We start from the raw sequence: 23,036 nt of genomic DNA on the forward strand, positions 1-23,036 counted from the left end.
CATTAAAACCTTTAGGTTTTGAGAATTTACAACATTGAACTTCTGTTTCCCTGAAATAAACGCCGCTCTCTTGCGCTCAGACCTGCAGCACATCGAGCAGGACGACCGCGTCTCCATGGGCTTGAACGGCGACCTCTACTTCTCTCACGTCGAGGAGAAGGACAGCAGAAGGGACTACTGCTGCTTCGCCGCCTTCCCCAAGATCCGCACCATCGTTCAGAAGAGCGCCATGTCCGTCGTCGTCAGCCCGAGTACGTACGGACTGGATCCGCCTCCAGCGCCAGCTCAGATCACGTCTCGTTCCGCGCTCACCGTAGAGCATCAAAGCATCTCGGCGTCCCGTTTTTCTGTTTCATTCACCCACACTGCCTGTTTTTTTTTTTTTGTTTTTTTTTCGTGTGTCTGTGTTTGTGTGTCATCCACCTCCATGTCAGGGAAAAGTGAGAGTCCTGACGGCGGTGAGTTCAGGACGCATTTCCGTGGTCAGACCATAATCTGTTTGGAGATCTCCCTGTTTGTGGCTGATCCTGTTGTTTTGTTGCAGCAAACTCCATCCTGCAGAGGAAACCCTCTCTTCTGACGCCCCCTGGTGTCAGATCAGAAGCAGTGCTGGTCAAAGGAGAAGACCTGAAGCTGGAGTGCATTGCAGAAGGAATGTAAGTTAAAGGCGTAGTATTAGAGACATTTGAATGTAGATTTTGAAATATTGCATAAAATATTTGGATCTTTCTCAGTCCAACTCCAAAAGTGGAATGGGAGAAGATGGGTCACGGACGTCCTGAAAAATTTAGACTGGAGAATCACGGGAAAGTTCTGGTTGTCCCAGGAGACGAGCAGGACGTCGGCGGGAAGTACATGTGCAAAGCCAAGAACCCGCTGGGAGAAGTGGTCCACTACTTCACCGTTACTGTTGAAGGTAACAAACTTGAATCTGATCTCCACTTCTCTATTAAACACGAAGTGGAACACGCTCTAGTTTTGTGCAACCCTCGCATTTGTTCATTTGTTGTGTTTCTAAAAAATGACAAGGGAAACTGGACAAATGTAGGAATAAAAGAAGATTTGAGGATATAAAAAAACCTCCGTCTGGAAAATAAACTCTCCATGTTTGGATGATTCCAAAGAAGCTAAGAAAAAGGAGGCAAACATTTAGAACCAAAAAAGAAAAATCCCTCCAACTTTTCTTAAGGTCTGAGCAGACATCTGCATCAAAACTCTACGGCTGGTTAGCTCCAATATTGCCCGCCATTTCTGTTACACGGGTAAGTAAAGGTGAGCTTGGGCGTGCGAGGGACTAGGCTAGCAGGAGAGCATGTAAACAGAGAGCTCTCAGGGGGCGGAGTTGCTCCACCTACAACTCCGGTGCAAATTCTTAATGAACTCCTAAAAATGGCCTAAAAAACGACACGTTTTTGGATTTTGTCGTAAAACTGCATAATCATAATTAATAGCCCACCGTGTTGATTTAAAAGTTATGATCGGAGTTTGTTTATAAGTAAAAGCTGCCGGCGTCACTGGCAGAAGCTCATATCCCATCATCAATAGCGTCTAGGTTTCTAACCGGTGCAGACTGCAGCCACAGATGTCTCTATTGAAGCCCGTCTCTCTCCGTTCTGGTCTGAGCTCCTCTGGCGGTCGCTCTGACCCGCGTGGCTCGCCACAGATGGTAAACGGCATCGTTTCCGCTGGAATGTGAGGAAAATGTGTGCGATGACGCCCCGCCGTCTGTCTGTGTGTCCTCAGAGCCTCCAGAGTTTCTGGTGGAGCCGCAGAGCCAGCTCAGCATGATCGGCGCTGACGTGGTCATCAAGTGCTCGGTCAGCGGGAGCCCCCAGCCCGTCACAACGTGGAGTGTCAACGGCGTGCCTCTGCAGGGTCAGGACCCCTTCTAACAAATGAAGGATCTTCTGCTCATTGTGAATGTTAAACATGTTTGTTGCTCACAGTTTCAAAATGCTCAACAATGTTGAATATTTTTCCGAATATTGAGAGCAACATTTTGTTTGAATTAAATGAAAACTGTAAAGGAAACATGCTGTTATAAACAAAAAAATCTAAATCTCAGGTTTAAAAGACTTATTAGATCGTTGCATAATCATACTTAAAACACTGGGAACGCTTTGAAAACAGATCAAAAGATGACAGCAGTGGGTTTTTAAGTAAACTTGAGCTTTTTGTGACGCTGATCTGAAACATCCATTCCTTGCAGAGACCCTGTCAGCCAACAGGAAGATATTTGACGACACCATCATCATACAAAACGGCCAACCGTCGGACAGCGCAGTGTATCAGTGCGAGGCCTCTAACAAGCACGGGAAGATTTTGACCAACGCAAACATCATGATCATGAGTGAGTGAAAGCCCTCCCTGCCTGCGCTCCACTTCCTCGGTCTTCCAGTCTCACGAGGAAATGGCAGCCCGCTTTCCTGCTCACACAGCGACAGGCCGCGTTAGCCGAAAAGCGAACAGCGTTGCCCCGCGTCGCATATGGACATCAGGGTGATACGAGGTCTGCTCCTGCCCAGCTGCAGACTCCGCCCCCCCTGCAGAGCTGATTGAGGCTGCTTCCAATCACCTGGCTTGGAGGGAAGCTTTAAAAGCTCCCAGGATCCTCTGCTCCAGCGGCGGCTGCATTCCTGAGTGGGGATTTGTTCTTTCGGCCTGCCCCGGCTGTCTGCCTCGCCTTAGCTCGGGAAAGCCTCTGGTTTCCCCCTTAGTTTGATTCTGGTTTTGTCCTTTTGTTACATTTACTCTTGTGGTCTTTTGTTTGCATTTGGAGTAATCTTGAGTTTTGCCTTTCTGTCATAATTTTATAGCTACAAAGCCTGAGAATTTAAGGTATCCCATTATTTATTCCACCTTTTGTTGATTATTTTCCTTTAGTTCCCTTTGATTTTTATGTGCCACCAAATAAAGGGCTGTGCTGCCAACCTTAACCCCGCCCGGTTGCACATTTTCTCCCTCCTCCCTGAAGAGGGACGTAACACAGGGTCAGAGGACAAACATGTGCCGCCATACAGGAGCAGATAAAACTTCCTCCATTCAGTGTTTGTGTCTGACTGTGGGGAGTTTTTGCTGCTAACACAGCGGCTGGACATACGCTGCTGCTGCTGCTGCTTTAGGAAACAATTAGAAACAAGACAGAATTTAAATAGGAGGCTTTGGCTACACCTGATAAGCCTGCAGCTCCTTCCTTATTTTCTCATTCCAGACTAGCTGACAGACTTTTTTTATACTGACAAAACAGGAGGCCTGAATGGAGACACAATGAAAGTCACCTCATTTAACCCACGACAAATGGCTTTTCTTGTTTGATCAAGTTTAAAAATAAACTGATTTTCTTTGTTTTTGGTGAAGAGCTGCATCTGAATACCAAATGTGATTCTGCAGATCTGTACCCGATCATTCTGACCAGCGATGGACAGGAGTACTCTGCTGTGGAGGATCAGGGCGTGATGATGCACTGCAAAGTCTTCAGCTCTCCCCCTTCCACCATCTTTTGGTTAGTTTAGTTCTTTCCTCCCGTCTCCAGCAGGGAGCAGCAAACTGTTTGGATGAAGCCATCTCCTAACTTTGGTTTAAGGTCAAAATGTAATGAATTATCTGTCAATGTTTTGAAACTTTAGGAGCAAAGACGACTCTTCTGAGTTGGTTACGGGACCCAGGTTTACGGTTCACGACAACGGGTCACTGGAGATCCACACCATCGAGAAAGGCGACACGGGCCAATATACGTGTTTGGCCAAAAATTTAGAGGGAACCTCAGCAATCGACGCCATGCTTTATGTAAAAGGTACATTTTTCGGACATTATGATAATAGTACGTACAGTTGTGTGTGGCAAGTGTATCGTGAGGTTTTTGTAAGGATGATGTAAGCTGCACGACTCGACGTACGAGTCTTTGCACTGCACAAAGAAGGAAACAAGAAAAATACACTAACCTTTAAAAAAAAAAGAGGTAGTAGGTAAACAGACAAGTCATTGTTGCTTAAGAAAATCTATAAAAGGATGTCAAAATCTACAAACAAGCATTAAAAAAGCGAATAAAGGCAACTGTTAGAATTACTTAAATGTTATTACAGCCCAATATTTAGTATTTTTTCATAGTTCTAAGCAAATGGTCTGTATTTCTTGAGATCAATGTACTTATTTGTCGTTCATTTTGATTAGTGACTAAAAATTTGTGGAGAAAATGGAAATAACTCATTTTAGAATAAAATATGAACTAAATAAAAATAAAATTGTCATAAAATCTAAAAATCTAAAATCTTATTTTTTAGAATGTAAGGATTCTAGAAATCTAAGTTTTTGTTTTCAAAATAAAAACAATGATTGCCAGTCTAACTAGTTTACATTTATTGAACTTAAAGAGAGTATTCTTAAAATTAAACCAAAACTTCCAGGGAAAATTGAGTTTTTTTGTCGAGTCTTTAAATCAAGTTTTTCTATTGTCATTCAGAATGGAGCACAATGAAACTGACTCATTTAATAATAAAAATGTCTTCATTTAATAGATCCTGGCTCTTAAGGAGACACAAATTCTCAGTTGTGCTGATTTTAAGAAAAGTCCTGGAAGGTGTAGAGCAAAGAGAAGTTAAAACAACTTCAACCCTAGTCACAAATCTGACGTTTCTAGAAACAAGATTTTAAATCTTTGCAAGTATTAAAGATTGAAAAATCAATTCACCTCTACCAAAAAAACCCTGAAACATCAATTTTAGTTTTGAAGCATCATCTCAGCGGCATTTTACTTCCTTTTTAAGATCCCACCAAAATAGTGGCGCCTCCTCAGGACCAATCTATCTTGATTGGCACGGATGCTCAGCTCTCCTGCCTGGTAGAGTTCGATGAGTCCTTCAGAGGCGACTTTGAGCTCCTTTGGCAAAAAGATGACGAGGAGATTTCCCCCAACAACACCGAGCATTCGAGGTAGGATAAAAACCCGATTTTTGTTCATAAGACAAAATGCCATCAGACTCCTTAACAGCTGACAGGAGTCTGAAACAATGATCTGCACCTTTGCACATCCTCATTGTTCGCTACTGTTATTGTCACTTTTGCACATTTGCACTTTTAGAATTGCCACTCGACATCTTGTGTTTTTGTGTGTATTTTGTGTGTGAATTGTTTCAGTTTCCTCTATACTTTTTGGCATTCGGAGCAGACGGCAAAGAAAGAATTTCTTTGTGCAGGGAAACCCGTTTCTTTATTGTGCATATGATAATAAACGCTTTGAAAAAGAGCAGACGGGGTTGGAAAGAATGGCGTCTGATTGTTTCTGTCAGCAGATACTTCCTCGAGGAAGGCGTTCTGCACATCGTCAACGTGAGCCACAGAGACCAGGGCGAGTACAGATGTGTGGCTAAGACTCCGGTGGACAGTGACGCGGCGTCAGCCCGGCTCATCGTTTTGGGTGAGTTCACTCTTGGCTTCAATTTGCTCCCCAGGCCAAAAGGATGGCAGCGTGACATCGGGGAAACCCAGAGCCTGCCTTTGTTTGTGCAGCGTCCCGGCTCGTTCCACATCCTCTGAGCCCGGGCCGATTCAGTGGCTAACTCGGCCTTTTCCGACTGCAGAGATTGATGGTTTGATGTTCCCATTGTGATTATTTTAGACGTCCCCGATGCGCCCCAGAGTGTTGTCCTGTCTGAGCGTAAGAACAGAAGTGTGAAGCTGCGGTGGGTCCCGGGAGAAGACCACAACAGCTCCATCACAGGTACGTGCACGCCCCCAGAAGATAGAAACGGGGCTCACACACTTCAGCTCAGTTCAAGCTGAAGCACCAAGTCACAACCGATGTCATCTCAACACCCCACATGAGAATACAACACAAACCTGAAAAAAAACACGCCTGAACACACCGAAACAAAGTTGAGAAGTCTGTAGTGTTTATCATAGATACTCTTAAACTGTGAGAGATTGAAGGTAAGAAATAGTTTTTTAATGGTGTAATTGATAAAACAAAAGCTTGCCTTAATACTTTGTAATGTAACCCTTGTTGGCAAGGAGAGTTCTTACATTTTCTGTAGGTCAGCATCAGGTCTGAACTTCAGGTAGCTGCTATTTTGGTCCATTCTTCCATACAGAACTTCTCGAGAGCTATGATGTTTTAGGGTTGTTGCTTTTGACAGTTGCTCCTCCCTCACGCCTCAGGAGCATCACATTTATGAACATATATTTGGACAAGCGTCGAGCCGCAAGTTTGACTTAAAAACAGAGAGCGTTGCGAATTTGAAGCGAGAAAAATGTGTGTGAGAGTAGAATAAGAGATGGTATCTGCCACCTAAACGGAAGCAGGTTGACGGCTCAACCAAAAAACGGGGGTTTTATTTGAAAAATTCAAGGAAAAAAGCAGTGGTCCTGCAGAATGGGAGCAAAGTGTTCCGTTTGGGAAAGATGGAACTACGAGGTTTTGGAAATAAGAGGGTTTAAAGCTGTAATTATTAATACAAGAATTGAGCTTTTAACAGGAAGCTAATCATAAGAAGAAGCTAAAACTGGTGAAACATGATCTTTTCTACCAGTTCTCATTAAAACCTCGCCTGCAGCATTTTGCAGCAGCTGAAGGCTTTTTATAGAGTTATACAACAGCCTGGTAGTTGAGAATTACAGGAGTCTAATCTAGATGGACCGTGTATGAAGTGGTGTCGGGAAGTTCTGACTCAGCAAAAATTGTGATATGTGATTGGGATTTTCTGCGCAGAGTTCGTCATCGAGTTTGAAGAAAACAAGTGGCAGCCGGGCAGCTGGAGAGATCTGCAGCGAGTGCCGGGCAACCACAACTCCGCCGTCCTCGACCTCCACGGCCACGTCGGCTACCGCTTCCGCGTCTACGCCGTCAACGCCGTAGGGGCGGGGCCGCCCAGCAAGCCCACGGAGCGATACCTGACCCCCCCTGCAGGTTTGGAGGCTCAGAGATGATGGGTTTTGATAACTCTCAGCTGCCTTTGGATTGAATCCACTCTTGTTGAAAAAGCTGCTCTCTGGCTGACGCGCCTCCTTCTTCTCCGACAACGCCGACAAAAATCCATATTTCCTCTTTTGTGCAGCCCCGGACAAGAACCCTGAAAATATCAAAATCGAAGGTCATTTGCCACATGAAATGGATATCAACTGGGAGGTAAGAGCAGGAGTTTTCTCTTTTATTATCTTCTGTCTGCAAATATCGCTGTGCAGCCCCCATTTACAGAGAATTATCGACTTCCTCTGCTGTTTTCAGCGCACACGAAAGCTCTCTTTGAAGGCAGAAATGAATGTTTCATTTGAAATTACCAATAACTTAGGAAATCGAAGGGGCCTACTTTTGAAATCGATTCCATTCTGCAGCTTACATCTTCAGAAGAGATGCTCTCTTGCATTTCATCTGATTAAAAAAAACCAAAAAGGGGCTTTTTCTTACCCTTCACCGTTGAGTGACGCCTCCTTCCCTTTCATGCTGCCTGGCGTCGCTGCCACAGTTACGTCTCCCAAGAACCCTGCTAATGATTTGGCTTTTGTGCATAAGAGCCCTGTCTCTGCTTCTCGCAACCTGACTTTTGTGAGGAGAAGAAGGTGTTTTCATCTGCAGGAGATGAATCGGAGCAGAAGTTTCTGGTTCTGCTGTGTCATTAGACGCCGGGCTGAAGCTTCTCTCACTGTTCCGTGTACAGCCCACGGCCCGACTTGTCATTTAGATCCTGCAGAAGCTGTGATATAAGACAAAACTTGAAAATTCCTGTTGGCTCCATCAAACTTTCCTCTCTGCTGCTCCGCTCTATTTCAGCCTCTGTCGCCCATCGAGCACAACGGCCCCGGTTTGGAGTACAAGGTGAGCTACAGGCGGCAAGACGTTGAGGACGAGTGGAAGGAGCACACGGTGAAGCGCCACTCGTTCGTGGTCAGGAACACGCCCACGTTTGTGCCGTACGAGATCAAGATCCAAGCCAAGAACCACCAGGGCTGGGGCCCTGAGCCCAAGATGGTGACAGGATACTCCGGAGAAGACTGTGAGTTTTTTGTTTCTGTGAAGCGCTCCTTCCAATGAAAGATCTGCAGCATCACATCAGTTGATATGACTCCCACCATTTGTCAATAATAATATTACTTTATTTAACGACACATTACAGATGGTTAAAAAAGACAGAATTAGCCAAAGGCTGGTGTTTATCTGTAGTTCCTTAGCCGTGATGGAAAAAGAAGCTCAGATACATATACAATAAAATACATATACAAACACTTCCTAAACATTTAGATAAAATATGACATCACAACATTTAGTTTTTTGTTTCAGCTGCAGAAACGGAACTAAAAACTCAGTTGGGACTATAAAACTGTAATTACTCTAAATTAGTTTGCACTCTTTCAATGTGGTCACTTTGATTGACAAATGTCAAAAGAAATGACTAAGTTTAACAGTTTTCTTTCTTCCATTCTCCAAATCGACACAAAAAAATAAGTATTTAACATAGAAGATGTTGCTGGCGACGCCTAAATACGACACACTCTGACTCAGCGCAAGTCTTTGACCGTTTCTGCAGGAAACACGAATCAGATGATTCTGACGAGGAGAAAAGCGGCTTTGCACAGATCTGCAACACTTTACTGTAGTAACGTCCAACAAGCTCACTCCTGATTGTCAAGAGTGGTTGCCATAGAAACGATGACTCAGACCGACCTGCTTACTGATGATGTCTGGCACCACCACAGCGGCGATTTGCAAAGCTGCTTTTCTCTGTGACAGAATCGGTGGATTTGCATTGATTGCGTAAGCGAAAGGCTGCTAGTCTCTGCTTCGAACCCGCTGGAACTACACTTGAAGAGTTACGGTAATTCAAAGGATGTCAACACTAGAGCTGAAGTTTGGTGTTATAGGATTAAACATCCGTACATTTAAAAAAAAAGTTTAGGTTTAGTTCAAATTCTTATCCTGCAGTGGTTACACACTACCTTTTTAGGTTCTAAAAAATCAGCAAAAAGTTCAGAAATGCTTATTTGGGCAAATTTTAGTCAGAACTGTGATACGTTTTTCCCGCATGTCCCATGATCCTCCTCTGTGCCGTAACTTGTGTGAGCCTCTGTAGAGTTGAAGTGAAGGATCCAGACTTTCTCAAACAAACAGCTGATCTTTCTTCTTTGCCGTAGCTTTCTTCTGGACTTGTCCTCAGGAGGTCCGCTCAGGTTGTGACCCGTTTTCTGCCTGTCCTTTGTCAGACGTGACGTTCTGGAACAATAGTTCAGTTCCCTTTATCATTCATAGCTCTAGCTTTAGTTGACGATCCCTTCAGAATGTTTGGTTTTTAATGGTTTGTCTTTAAATAAACCGCCCCTCTCTTATTCTTTTGAGTTTATTTTTGCACATTTGCCACACCGAAGTGATTCACACCATGAACGCTTTGAAATTGTCTAAACTTGCCTTCATTTTGTTTAAAAAATGGTCTTTCCTTCTAAATAAAAAACTCGATTACGATTTGCGCATCTAGAAAATTCAATCCATTATTATAATTATATTATTATTTGTTCATTTCTTTGTGTTACAAAAATATCGGCCTCTGGATCGGCACACACTCAAAATCAAGTAGGGGCCAGAAAAACCTGACTGGGACATCCCTAGTTTGAATCATTGTGCAGGTGAAATCCCTGAGTTTACAAGTTTTAGAAGAAAATCTTTGTTGGGATTTGCTGTAAAGCTGCCCCACACTAGTATACTCCCTCCACCGTGTTTGACTGTTGTTCTTCCTTCAGTGTCTTAGTCTGACTCTAGGTGTAACAGGACACAGATCTCCCAGAAAGTTCCTCTTTCTGTCCACTTAATTGACCAAACATTTTGATAAGATAAGACTTTATTTATCCCATAATGTCTGCCGCAGCAAAAAAGACCTCCAAATAGCAAAAGTGACATTCAAGCAAAAGTAAAGTGACTGTCAGGTTTAACATTGCAACATTATAAAAGAACGGTAGAACATCTGCAACCTGCACGACAAAGTAAATTTACCCACAAATGTTGTTTCTCTTTCGGCTTTTCCCATCAGGGGTTGCCACAGCGAACATGAAAATACTCACCAAAACAAATTGGACAAACTTGGATGTTTTTTGTTAAATTTGAAACATTGTTGTTGCTCAGCTGTGTCTTTCTCCTCAAAGTTTCCTGTGAATCTCTTTCGGTCCAAAAGCCTCTTTAACACTGTGGAGCTGTGAACTCTGTTCTTAAATGGTCTTCATGTGGGGGAATAACTCACTGTGGTTCTGTGCAGTTTCAAAACTGCCAACATTTCTTTGACAGAACTTCAAATTGCTGTATTTTCTGCGCTACAAGGGGCCCTTTAAAAGCTTTAACTTCTCTTAAAAAAGGTGACTTAATAAAGTCTGACTGACGGACTTAACTGACTCCTTTGTCTCGCTTCATGCGCCTTATATATGGCGTACATTCAAAAATAAACCATTCATTGGACAATATTTCTTAAACACAATTATTTCAAATGGTGTTTTTGCTCATTGAGATCAAGTATGTGTGGCAAATATACAAAAAATGCATTCAGATAAAGGGGGTGATTACCATCTCACACAGTCTGGTCTCTCTGTTGATTGCATGTTCGTGTCTGCAGTTCCCTCAGCTGCGCCCGACGACGTTGCCGTGGAAGTGATGAACAGCTCAATGGTCAATGTTACCTGGAAACAAGTACCCAAGGACAAGCTGCACGGACACCTGGGAGGCTACAGGGTAAAACCAGAGAGAAAAGCAACTTTGCTTTCAGACACAGTTTAAACGGAGGCCTGACCTCGCTCTTAGGGCGCGCTTCTGCTGCCCCACTCTGTCTCCTCTGCTGACCAGCTCATTGTTTTCCCTGCTCGCACCTCCCAAAGTGACCCACGACAGCCCCCCTCTGCTCAAATACATATGTAAGACGTGACTCGTTTGTGTCGCCCGCTTGTAGGTAAACTGGTGGCGTATGCGCAGCCTGCTGCACTCAAAGCAAAGCCAAGGAGAAAGACACACGGCGGCCTTCCCAGGCAGCCGGAGCCACGGCACAGTGTCGGGCCTGGTGCCCTTCTCCGAGTACAGCCTCATCGTGATGTCCTTCAACGGGCGAGGAAACGGTCCGGGCAGCAAAGCCGTCAACTTTAAAACCCTAGAGGGAGGTGGGTTCCCAGAACTGCAGGGAAAATGAGAGGATAGCGGGGAAACGTAAAGCCAACCACTAACATCTGATTTTCTCCGCCCCATAGTCCCTGAGAAAATCCCTGTTTTTAGGGTGGCGGATGTTCAAAAGCGGTCCATATCTCTGGCCTGGACCCCTCCCCTGGAGCCAAACGGGATTCTTACTGGGTACCTCCTGGAGTATCAGCTCAGTATGTATCCCTATGCTTTACATTGATTCCCAATCAGTTCAGGCATATTTTTTTTTCTTTGTCTTCAATTACGGCTGGGCGATATATATTTTTATTTTTTATAATGATGTAGATTCTTTTTCATATCAGGTGATAACAATATATATCACGATATAAACCAAATAACAACTTTGGCCGAATTTGAACACTATTGCTCAAAAGAGCTGTGTAATCATAGCATAAAAGTAATTTATAAATGCTATGAACATGTCTTTATTGTCATGTTACTGTGTGCAGCTGCTCAACACACTGCTCTACTCTAAAATGATGTGGTATGTGGTACTGTATATACCCATGTATAGCTTCTCTACCTTGATAAAGTCTTTAAAGTAGGGTAGTGCCTCTTTCCGTCTCACATGATTTGATACGCATCTTGATACATGATCCACAAATTGATATATAACAAATAAACATGGATATGTAAAAGATATGATACAGTTTAATTCTTTAACCTAAATGGATATAATCTAAATATACATTATTCATTCAGCATTTAAAACTACAAATGATGCCGACAAGTCGCCATGACGCCACGGAGACACTTTGGTTTAACAACCATTGTTAACAATTTAAGAAGTATTATTATTGTTTGGGATTCTAGTAAGACATTTATTAGCATTAGAGATGTCTCACATAAGCCAAAGTGTTCATAAGCTTAAAGGTTTAAATAACTAACTTAACAAGTTAATAGGCTTTATTAATGTGTAAGATGCTAGTAAGATATTTATTAGCATTTTAGATTTATTACTTGAAAGTGTTAATAAGATTTATTAACATCTGAAGTCAGACCATTATCTTCAAGGCCCATATTACTAAACTGCTGATAAGCTTAACAAATGTATTAATTAACTTTGTTAACAGTTTATTAATTGAATGCAGCACCTCATCTAAAGTGTGGAATGTTTTTACTACAAACAACCACAAATCATAAAGCTTGTAAAAAGAACTTTATAACATTAAAACAGACTAAACATACATGATTTTACATATGTAAAAGAAATATAATACTTTAATTCAGACAAATTAAAAAAAAAAAAAAACGTAGTAGGGACCGGTGTCGGATGACGCTAGCATCATAGCTAATAAGGATAAAGTATTAGCATCTGTCCTGAGTGAAACTTTCATTGCAAATCCCATCACCAGTTCTCTGCATTCAATGCCAACTGCATTCAACCACTGTTGCTTTGTTTCCAAGTCCACTGGAAAGTTGCGCAAGCCAGTAATTTTTGAAGACTGAAGGCAATGAACCTACAGGAGCCATGCTAAAGCTAACACGCTAACGACCGACCGGTACAGAATCACAGATGGGCGGGGCTTTTTTTGTCACCTGTCTGAAAGCTTATAGAAAATCTAAGAAGCCATTCAAGTGGCTGAAAGCGAGAACGCCTGTTTTGCTGATGAGTTTGATTGACAGATTCATTAGCCAATGAATCACAAAGAATTAGTTGACCTGCCCCATGTTTGATTCTGTACCGGTCCGTCGTTAGCGTGTTAGCTTTAGCATGACTCCGTATCACAAAAAAAAAATGGAAACTGAATTGACTTCATTTTGCTTAAGCCAGAAGTGAGACATTTTCTATGGGTCCAGTTCTCATATGCAGTCAATGACCTCAACATACCACGAGTTCCTGCAGCGTGAACATATTAGAACAAAGTTTACATGTTTACTGACACATGGTGAGTTAGAATCCAGGGTAAAAATGATGGTTTCCTTCTTTTGAGCAGAGGACAACAGATGAATCTTTGTCCTGCAGCAGATTGTTTAACCCATAAACCTTGAGATGGAAAGACAAACGGCTGTTGAGCACGAGTCAAACGAAAGGAAATATGTCGGCCTTTGCTTTACGATCACGCACGCTGCTGACTAAGAACGCTGTCCGCTCTAACAGAGCAGGTCGGATTGTATCACGCTCTCCGGGGACGCCATCACAGAACACCTACTTTTTTTCTACCCCCCCCCGTACTTAAGTAAAAGTCATAACAAAGATAATGACCGACTTCCAATAATGTCTTGGCGCTGCATTTCCTGGCTAATTGAGTTTGATTTGGTGGCTGCACAGGAGGGCCAAGCTTCTCGCCGCATTTCAGTGGGAGGACGTTCCGGTGCGCCGTAGCAATTAAGTTGAAGGACTCTTTGAAGTGTGACTTCTTTTTTTAATTTTTTTAATGAAAGTCCTCTTGATGGGAGTCATGTGCAAAATGTGCGGATAATCCAGCCAGCTGTAACTCTATCAGCAGCGACACAAGTGAAGTCCTAAACTGACTTCAATATCCTCCCAAGAAAAGAGAACTTCAGGGTTTGCAGCGTTAAAGCAGAAATATCCCATTTGCATCATTATGCAGAGTTTAGAGACTTGACGGCATAGTGGCTTCGTTTGTAACACACTGGACTGAAATGTTCCCAACATCAGAGCTGGAAATGACCTTGGCTTCAGTTCACTCTGCTTTCGCTCTCGGGCTGTTCTCGGTGTTGCAGATTCTTGGCGGGTGGGATTCTTCACAAGGCCAGCCATATTTGCCGCCACTCAGCTGATGAATATTTGGAAATGCTCTTGTTTGCTGTGAAGAAAAGTGCCAAAGTTTACAGCCTTGAGCCAGTTCACTCTATAAGATCATGTGATCAAACTGTCAGGCCAAAGTCCTCTGGAGGGGGATGGGACGCTTCGAAGACGTCGATCTAAAGGCAGCATCTTTCCAGAGCTCCTTGGTGTTTGTTCTTTGCAAGATGTCTTTTCAGTCTTGTGTCAGTATTTTCTGAATTATTGATTTAGGCTGCTCTAACCCCTTAAACACCAGAGTGTCTGTGTTTACATTCTTTCCACTACTGTAACTCTTCAACTGTTGATGTAAATAACATAATTCCTGCCGATTCTAGAGCACTGATATGCAGCGGATGTACGCGATCAATGTAAATGAGGCGTCTGTCGCTGTGAAAAGCAGCTCCGAGCTATTACAGAACTCTTTTACATTTGTAAATCAGAAACAACTCATTCAAGTTGATTGCGAAAACCGTCAAAAATTTACGGTATGTCAAAGAACACGTTATGTAGGTGTCACCGATAACACCTGCGGTGTTGAGCACTTTTTCAAGGAAATGGATGCCAAACTGAAGAGTTTTTCACAGAAAACTGTACTAGATTTAAATACTGGTTCACCCAAACAATGGAGCAGGGTGGATCGAGCCTGCTCTGTGTAGTTCTCTGAGAACAGGGGTGCACAATATCCAGATCACTTTATCAGGATTGACTGATCAATCACGAATTATGGGATTAGAAGTGTGGGTAGATTGAGGCCATCAAAAGTAATCCAAAATCATCATCCTCACTGCGAAGTATGTCACTTTTGCACATGTAAAAAAGCAAACTTAACGAAACATCGCCAGAACCACCTTTTTAGGAATTCACTTACTTGATATCTTCAGTACTCTACAAAGGGTTTGTAAACATCCTTGTTTTTAAATGTTTAATGTTATCATTTTTGATCAGCACTGATGCATTCATGTTAGGATTTATGGGCATATCCCTTCAGGCGTTGCCACAGCAAATTAGATTCACTGATTGTGGTTTGGCAGAGATTTCTGCCTCACCCAACTCTGTATTTGATCCGGGCTGGGGACCAGCACAGGGGGACCCAGACTTGGATTCCCTTGTAGCTACATTGTTAGGCAGTAGAACCAAGGGTATTCCCAAGGACCCACACTGTTTACCGTGCCTGTTCACTAACAGCTCTCCAGATGCTTGGCAGACATGATCACCTGAACGTAGAAAACCGACCATTTCTTTGACCATTTTTCCTAGAAAACAGCAGATCACATTTCCTAACCTCCCTTCCAGTCTTTACTACTCTGTAAGAGTAAGTACTTTTTTGTGCAAGTTTCCTTGTTTCCCTGGGATGGGAGTAGACGATGCAAAGACTCTAAGGTCCATGTTTATTGATTTTTAAAGACTTTGATCACAACCCAGCCTCTGTGAAGCTATGAGCAGATGTTTTTATAACCACCGCAGGGTTTCTGAGGCTAGTTGGTAATTCTGAGAAGGTGCTCATCAGTCTGGGAGCCCCTCAGGACACCGACCTCCTGCAATCTATCTTTTGGACAAATACCAGTTATTGTGAAGAATTTACCCAAAACATCTCTGGTATCATGGGTTATGATCACGTCCCGTCATAGTGGAATACTTTCGACATAACTATTGGTCTTTTCGTTTTGCGCCAGTCAACGACACAGAGGAGGCGGGGCCTCTCCAGAGGGTGAACATCAGCAAACCCGACACTACCAGGTGGCACCTGCGGGACCTGGAGCCTTTGAGCAAATACAGGTTCCAGCTGCGCTCCTGCACCAGCATGGGCTGCGGATCCATCGTCAGCTTGGAGAGCACAACCTTGGAAACAAGTGAGTCCATTTAACGTCAAGAAGAACGCAGCTTCATAACGGCGAGTGCTCTGTTATCCGCATGTCCCCTCAAACTGTATTTCATGCTAAATGAATAATCATAAAAAGCCAGCATGTAATCTCTGCAAACGCACTCAGTCTTTACACACCGGGGCCATGAATTATTGAACACGGAATACAGAGGGGAGCTGGTTTCTGATGACTGCAAAAGCAGCACAGAGGCAGATTCTGACAGCATAAATAACTGTTTTTAATAAACAGTCACCTGGAAGAGATCTTTCTGCAGCATCTGAGCGCTCAGCAATAATTTCCTGTTTGCTGGAGGAATCTTCTCTCTCTCTCTCTTGATAGTGCAATCGCTGATCTGCATGAACATGATCACAGCGAGAATGACTCGTCTTTTTGTGTAATGACTCGCAATTTTGTGCAGCTGTTGCGTGTTTGCATTTTCTGGCCCGAAAGCCTTCGCTCTCTCCATGAATGCACTGTGCACCTCTTAATACTCACTGCGCTCTGATGCCTCTAAATTGTGCGTCGCTTTGAGATTTGGCTTTGATCATGCAGCGTGTCTCATGAATGTGTCTGTCTGTCTGCTTGTCCTCTGTCCTTCTTTTTCCTTTCATTTTTGTCCTGCAGCTTCCGCTTTGGCTTCCACTATTGGCCTCAGTATGTAGATGTGTGTTTGTGCAGTAAAGGCCATGTCATACCAACAAAGGACCTCTTAACCACCGAGCTTTCACGCCAAAACGTTTACGTCCTCTTTAAGTCCAGGGTTTGCATTGTTTTGCAGTTGTAACGCTCACCTCAACTCCATTGTGGACTAAAAAGAAGTCTGGTACCATATTTTCTGCACAATATGGCTCATCGGATTATCAGGCGCACCGTCATTGAATGTCAATTTACAAACCTATGTCATATATAAGGCCCACCGAACTATAAGGCGCAGTAAGCAAGACAAAAGAAGTTAGAGATAAGTCTGTCAGTCAGACTTTATTAACTGCATTCATAGTAACTGTAGAACTTGTTTGTGACACGTTACATTAGCCACATTAGCATATTCACAATACCTGTAACTCCAAACCTTGTTTACAACAACAAAAAACCAGACTGATACCGCTAAAACAAACGTTGCTGTAGCTACGCTAACTCCCAACCTTGTTCGTGATGGAATGGATTTTTATAAGGCTTTTAAGTGTGTCTTATAGTGTGGAAAATACTGCTATCTTCTTGGGAACAAGGGTTTATCGTTAACCGCAAGTGAATTTTAGTCTGGTTCACTTCAGTGTGAATGCAAAGAGACTTTCCATGGGGGAAAAAAGAACTAATTGGGGAAAATAAGTGTAAGTTCCAACAGATGCTGAAACAGCAGAGATGTGAAGTGGATTCAAATAGTATTTGATGGGAGCATTGGCCGTGGTTAGGTGCAGGACTTGGACAACATGGGCAGCTAGGTATCACCAATAATTTTCAGAATCGATTTGATTCATGATTTCCTTTTTTTTTCCATTCTGTCGATCACCCCACGTCGATTCTATTCAAGTAAATTTGTAATGCTCTCTGTTTATATATATTTAGACATATTTTGATAGAAATACATTAATAATCTACATATGTTTTTAAGATATCCATATTTATCTGATACAAATCACAAACTGTAAAATGTATTCGTAAAATAATCATCCAATGAGATTGCTAACACCATATAGTGTTCCATGGTTTCTCAAAGGAGAAGCTCCAACAAAAATGTGTAGATTATTAACATTGTTAAGGTTTTAAACCGGCTCGTATAACAAAAATAATTATTTTGCCTCTCCTGGAGGACGTTTCAGTATGGCTACTAGATGGAATTCCCGCTGTAGTATTACACTTTATTCTACGAGATTTGAGCAAAAAACGGTGCTATAGACTACAAATGATTACTTTAAAAAAAATGTTACCTTAAAGGAGTTTGGAAAATTCATGGCTGTCAGTATATAAAGCTGTTCATTTAGTCTACAATGTATGTTTAGGCTAAACAAGCATTAGCATTAGCCGTCCAATGGGAAATTCCATTACAGTGATCCCTTGATTATCGCGGGGGTTACGTTCCAAATAGAACCCGTGATAAGCAAAACCCGTGAAGTAGAAACCTTTATTTTTTTTACAATTATTATACAATGAAATACACTATTATACATTGAAAAGAAAGAACAAACCATTTAACAGGCTAAATCAATTGTTTTTTTAAAGAATAAAAGTACTTTAGAAACGTTTTTTCAACAAATAACTTCTGTAGTGTGCTGTCAAATAATAATTTCAATCATCGATAAGAACAGAAGGCTTTAAATTGCGGAGATTAGCCCCGCCCACCGCGACCCGAGTGGATTAAACGGAGGAAAATTTAAAATGATTATGAAAAAAATAAAAAAGTACAGTGGGACAGATAGTGACACCGGTCTACTTTTTCACTGCTCTTCATACTGAGCCGCTGCATCCTCTGCAGCGTTTTTTCCTTCTGAAGCCCGCGGTGCAGCTGCAGGTGTGTTTGTTCGAGAGAGGAACATAGTGATAGGCAGTTGTTGTCGCTCTTTTTTCTTCTTTGCTATAAGATCCTTATACACCGACATGCCACCATCGATTATGTTGGAGAACTGTAATGAACGGCTCATCAAAGGGTCCCATTCTTGAGCTACTCGCTGAGTGACTTTTTAGCCAATCAGAATGCAGAACACAATGCACAATCCAAATCCGTGAAGTAGCGAAACCGTGAAAAGTAAACCGTGATATAGCAAGGGATCACTGTATACGTTAGCAATCTCTACTTTTATGGATCGATTATTGGTTTATTGAGCTTGGATCGATTCAGATAGATTATTTGATTTGATGAATCCAGCCCTATCAAACACAGTCAATGGTTTGTAAATAAATATGTAAAATTTCAAACTCTTCCAATAGCCAGCGCTTTTACACGTGATCTTTATTACACAGTAATTGGGTCATTTTTAGGGGGAAACCCTGCTGACTGATCCACTTGACTTCAAACCTTATCTATTATTACTATACAAAGCTAGAAAAACACTTGTTTTCATATAAAAGCTGCTAATAATTTTGGAATCTTTGATACCTCAAACAATGTATTAAACGTGAAAAAAATGTGAAAATAAATAATGCTCAACTGATCATTTTTAGTTTAGTGCACTTCCCGTCTCTCTTGATATCAGTGTGTGAAAGCAAACCAAACTAGAGAAATCAGGGGCATTTTTAGCAGCACCACATATTCAAAGTGAGTTTGTAGGACAATCCCATAGCGATTGATGTTGATGTTGGTATGACATGTTCTGCTCTTTTTGTTTTTCCTAGTTAGTATTTGCATGCTTCAGGTTTAGAGGAGTGGTTTTGCATGATAGAGCTGAGAGGCTTGCAGCGGCTCTGGATGCTCGTCTGCAAATAATCAACCTCGTCATCTGCTGAGAGCCCTCCGTGCCTCCCTCCATTAGAAAAATGTCAGCTTCCTCACACGTAAACTTTGTGGCTTCCTCTCTAATAGCACTGCTAATGAGTAACCTCATTAAAAATTCATATTAATCTTGACTCATTAGCAGCTGTAAACGAATGTTGACTTTTGTGCAAATGACAGCGGAAGCAGCGATTTCTGTCGGACTCAAGCTGAGGTAATAAATTAAGAACCAAGTAGGAAGTCTCCAGACATGCCACACATCTTTCTTTTTACTTTTGTTCTTCTTAAGTTAAATATAATTTAAATCCTCCAAATTTCCCCAAAAATAGAAAATTTGTCAATAATTTACAGCACAAAAAAGAAACAAAATAAAATCAAAGAAATATCTGTTCAAGATGTTGTATAAGTACATTTAAAAAGAGCAAATTCACAAAGTTAGCAGCTTTTCACTTCAGCAGCAACTTGGTATGGCTGCTATGGTATGACTCACTTTCACTCCTAATTAACGTCTGTTCTAATTTGTGTCTTAATTAAAGGAGAAGATTGGCCTTTGACTTTTAGATTAAACCATGATCATGTCACTACATCAAAAAGCCTGTCAGGTGTTCACTCTCCATTTTATAAAATTGCCTAACTTTAAAACAGAATTTGTACTTATTCTGAGTTTAGTCCCCACAGCTTTGGGATAGTCCTGTTAGGGCACAACTCATAAAATTAGATGGCATCAGGTTTACCAAAAATGGCGGCAGAGCTGAAGAGGCATGGTTCCAAATGGCGTGATACAAAGAATTTGGTCATGTGACACGAGTGATCTGTCAATTTCCTGAACAGTTTATAATAAAGCCTTATCTTAACATGTGCCAGACAACCTACTCCATGCTTGTCCATCACATCTGTTCTTTATTTAACCCTTTAACACTGGAGATGTGGGGGACTATATCTAAATAACAAATGCTCTTATATATATTGTAACTCTTTGACCTTTTACGCGCTTATCATGAATCAGCATGAATCATGCATATCGACTTTCCACCAATATGTAACATATTAATAATGTTAAGTTTTGCGTATTGAAGCAAAGCAGCTTTTCTCCGCGATAGAATCACCTGATTAACACTGATTGTGTAAACACATCACTACTATAAAAGGCTTTATCAACGCAAGGCGGCTTTCTCAATTAGAATCCGCTGGAATTACATTAAATGCGTAAACAGTTGATAACAGTTGATCTGGTAGTCTAAAGAATGTCGTCTCTAGAGCTAAAGCTGCAGTGATGGAGGGTTAAGCTTTTGTCGCACTCTGATGTCAATATAATACCTTTTTTATAAAAAGGGTGAACACTGCCAACTACTGTCTGGGGGTGAAACGCCTATTCTCAGGCAGGAATAATATTCACAGTTTGAGTCTTAAGACCAGGCCTGCAAAATAAATCGAAAGTTTACCCTCATTGCAAAATCAGCCTGTGCGATACGCCCATCGCAAAAAAACAGCGATAAATGGTTAGACATGCTAAAGCAATCTTATGTTTGAAGTATTTAACAATACAAAGAGAGCCCTTTGCACATTTGACCAATCAGATGGACAGTCTTCATGTCGCTGATCAATCAAATGGAGCCTTTTCAGTTAGATTCCTGCTTCTTTAGTTGACATGGATCATTTTGAGTATAGTTTAAGGTATGTTGAGTTTTATTTAAATAAAACTGTTGTAGTGAAACGGAAATTATTTATTTGTTGTTTTCCTATTTGTTTATGAATTGCAAGTCATATCATCATCGCAATATCCATCGCTAATAGCCAATATCGCAGGTTTTCCTCAAATCGTATAGCTCTGCTCAAGACGCCATCAGAGAGGAGCGACAGATGTAAACAGATGTTAAGGTTGTTTCTAAGTAGATGTATAGCCACTAACTGTAGTTGTGAGAAGCATGTGTGCTAACAGTAGACTGTAGATCCTCCCAGCCCTAATTTTTTACTTAAAAGTGATAACCAGAGGGTGTGTCTTTCTTTTAGGCATGACATCTCCCACCTCACCTCCAAGCAGTCCAAAGTCACGAGTGACCAAACCCACTCGATCCACAATAGGTAGAGCTGGAGCACATCTTCCCACAAAAAAACACATGGATGTGAGAAAAGACGACAAACGTGCTTTTATGTCCCGCTCCTAAAGCTCAGGTGGTTTCCCGTTGGAAGAAAAAAAAAAAAACTTAAACTCTTGAGTTATTTTCTGTTTAAAGGTTTAAAATGAAAGGGAACAGCTGTTCTTTACTGTTAGCTGGTTTAATATCTCTGCTGCACCGCAGGGAAATCTACAATACGAGATCTATATCCCAATTCGACAGAGCGCAGTCACCTGAACACGACAAATACGTCTAATTGGAAGTGATTGATTTGTTGGGCCCTGGTTCCACCGGCACGCACGCCAGCGTATTGACCCAGCAGTCACCTGAGATTTCCCTGTAAATCTTCAACGGGGTGGGCGGCATGGTGGCTCTGCGGCGGGAGAAAGCTGCTTGGAGGGGGCGGCGACATAAAGGGGGTGATATTTATACCACACTTAGATAAGTGAAGGTTGATGAAGGATTCCGTATCAGTGTTTTGTCCTTCTATACAAAAGCCCTCTCAGCTCTGAAAGAACATCTGCAGCCCCCTGCTGGCCGAGCAGCTGCTTCCAACCACGGATAATTACGGGGTGAGGAAAGCAAGCACTGCTTTCCGTCACAGGTTCAGCAAAGGAGGACAGCAGAGTCTCAGGCTCGTCCATCAGGATCAGTGGCAGAGTGTGAGCCACACGTCGGGGTGGATGACTCAGGCGCAGGTGTTGTTGCGATCAGAGTTATCACCTAAAAGAATATCCAGCACCTGAGCTGCAGACTCACAGCAGGATGTGCATGCTGGCAATGCTGAAATAAAGTTTCTGCCTGCTTTACAGAGCCTGCCGTGAAAACACACGTTCTCCACGTTAATGATGTACATCTGCCGCAACATGAGCACATTTATGAGTTCTTGGTTCAAATTAGAATCATAAATCAATAGGCTTATTGAGTGATGCATCATTCGCGAACAAATTCTCTTAAAGTAGGCTTTAACCCTTTCATGCCTGAAATCATTTGTAATTGAATTTTTAAAAAAATCTTCATTCCCCCCACATTCATGCTTTAGCTCATTGCATTAGTAAAGCAGAAGCGTCCCCATACCATCATTCTTCTGCCACCAACAGATGTGAAGTATTTAGGTTTACAAACTTTACCCTAATAGTCCTTCATCGTCTAAAAACCCTCAACCTTATAGAACTTCATAGATTTTACCTGCAGGCCAGGACTTGTAAAGTTCAAGACACAATCCTCTCTTGGCTAAAACTAGTCTATGTACCACAAGTATACTTGGTCTATACTAAATGTGAGGCAGTGTATTTGAAGTTTACTTTTTATATACTATCTATTCATTATAAACTGGGACAGTTCTTCGAAAGATGCATTAACTGTAATTCTTTACGTCAAGTCAGCCTGCAGGGAGGAGCGTTATCACAGTTGCCATGGTGATTTGGGCTTAAGCTCCATATCAACATTGCTGGCGCAATTGTGCACCAGCGCCTGCCCTTTCAGAACTCATTGACGCATTCCTCACAACCTCCACAGAGCGGCGAGAACATCTTTCATCGCTTCCCTCTCTAACACCTCTTCTCCCCATCTTGTCTCATTAACGCGTCAATGCCAGCTCTGCTGAACGTTAGCTCAGCCGCTGCCGACACCTCTGCCAACATCAGCTGGATTTTCGGGGGAGAGCACGCTCTCTTTCATATCGCGTACGCGAACAAACGTAAGCTCCTCTGACCTCTCCTTTCATTCC

At 42.2% G+C, this 23,036-nt stretch overlaps 1 protein-coding gene across 17 annotated transcripts in view; it reads left to right on the plus strand.

Moving 5' to 3' along the window:
- Positions 1–23,036, plus strand: part of chl1b (cell adhesion molecule L1-like b) — a 210,975-nt gene that overhangs the window by 66,338 nt on the left and 121,601 nt on the right. For 6 of the 17 annotated variants that reach the window (XR_013656068.1, XM_078947533.1, XM_023955098.2 and 3 more), the window contains 18 exons: positions 81–251; positions 435–458; positions 545–656; positions 735–916; positions 1,744–1,875; positions 2,210–2,350; positions 3,391–3,502; positions 3,627–3,793; positions 4,764–4,929; positions 5,286–5,413; positions 5,615–5,716; positions 6,704–6,901; positions 7,050–7,120; positions 7,763–7,985; positions 10,581–10,696; positions 10,911–11,115; positions 11,203–11,325; positions 15,578–15,754. Coding sequence is in view for 16 of the 17 variants with exons in the window: in XM_078947533.1 (XP_078803659.1) it covers positions 81–251; positions 435–458; positions 545–656; positions 735–916; positions 1,744–1,875; positions 2,210–2,350; positions 3,391–3,502; positions 3,627–3,793; positions 4,764–4,929; positions 5,286–5,413; positions 5,615–5,716; positions 6,704–6,901; positions 7,050–7,120; positions 7,763–7,985; positions 10,581–10,696; positions 10,911–11,115; positions 11,203–11,325; positions 15,578–15,754 (2,550 nt within the window). In the remaining variant the exon portion in view is untranslated. Of the gene's footprint in view, positions 1–80; positions 252–434; positions 459–544; positions 657–734; positions 917–1,743; positions 1,876–2,209; positions 2,351–3,390; positions 3,503–3,626; positions 3,794–4,763; positions 4,930–5,285; positions 5,414–5,614; positions 5,717–6,703; positions 6,902–7,049; positions 7,121–7,762; positions 7,986–10,580; positions 10,697–10,910; positions 11,116–11,202; positions 11,326–15,577; positions 15,755–16,390; positions 16,421–21,200; positions 21,273–22,904; positions 23,007–23,036 lie in introns of all 17 variants that reach the window. The other 11 variants (XM_078947534.1, XM_078947526.1, XM_078947536.1 and 8 more) reach the window with 6 other exon arrangements.

Source organism: Oryzias latipes, chromosome 5 (genome assembly GCF_053564925.1).
Source record: "Oryzias latipes strain Hd-rR chromosome 5, Olatipes_Hd-rR_3.1".
NCBI lineage: Eukaryota > Metazoa > Chordata > Actinopteri > Beloniformes > Adrianichthyidae > Oryzias > Oryzias latipes.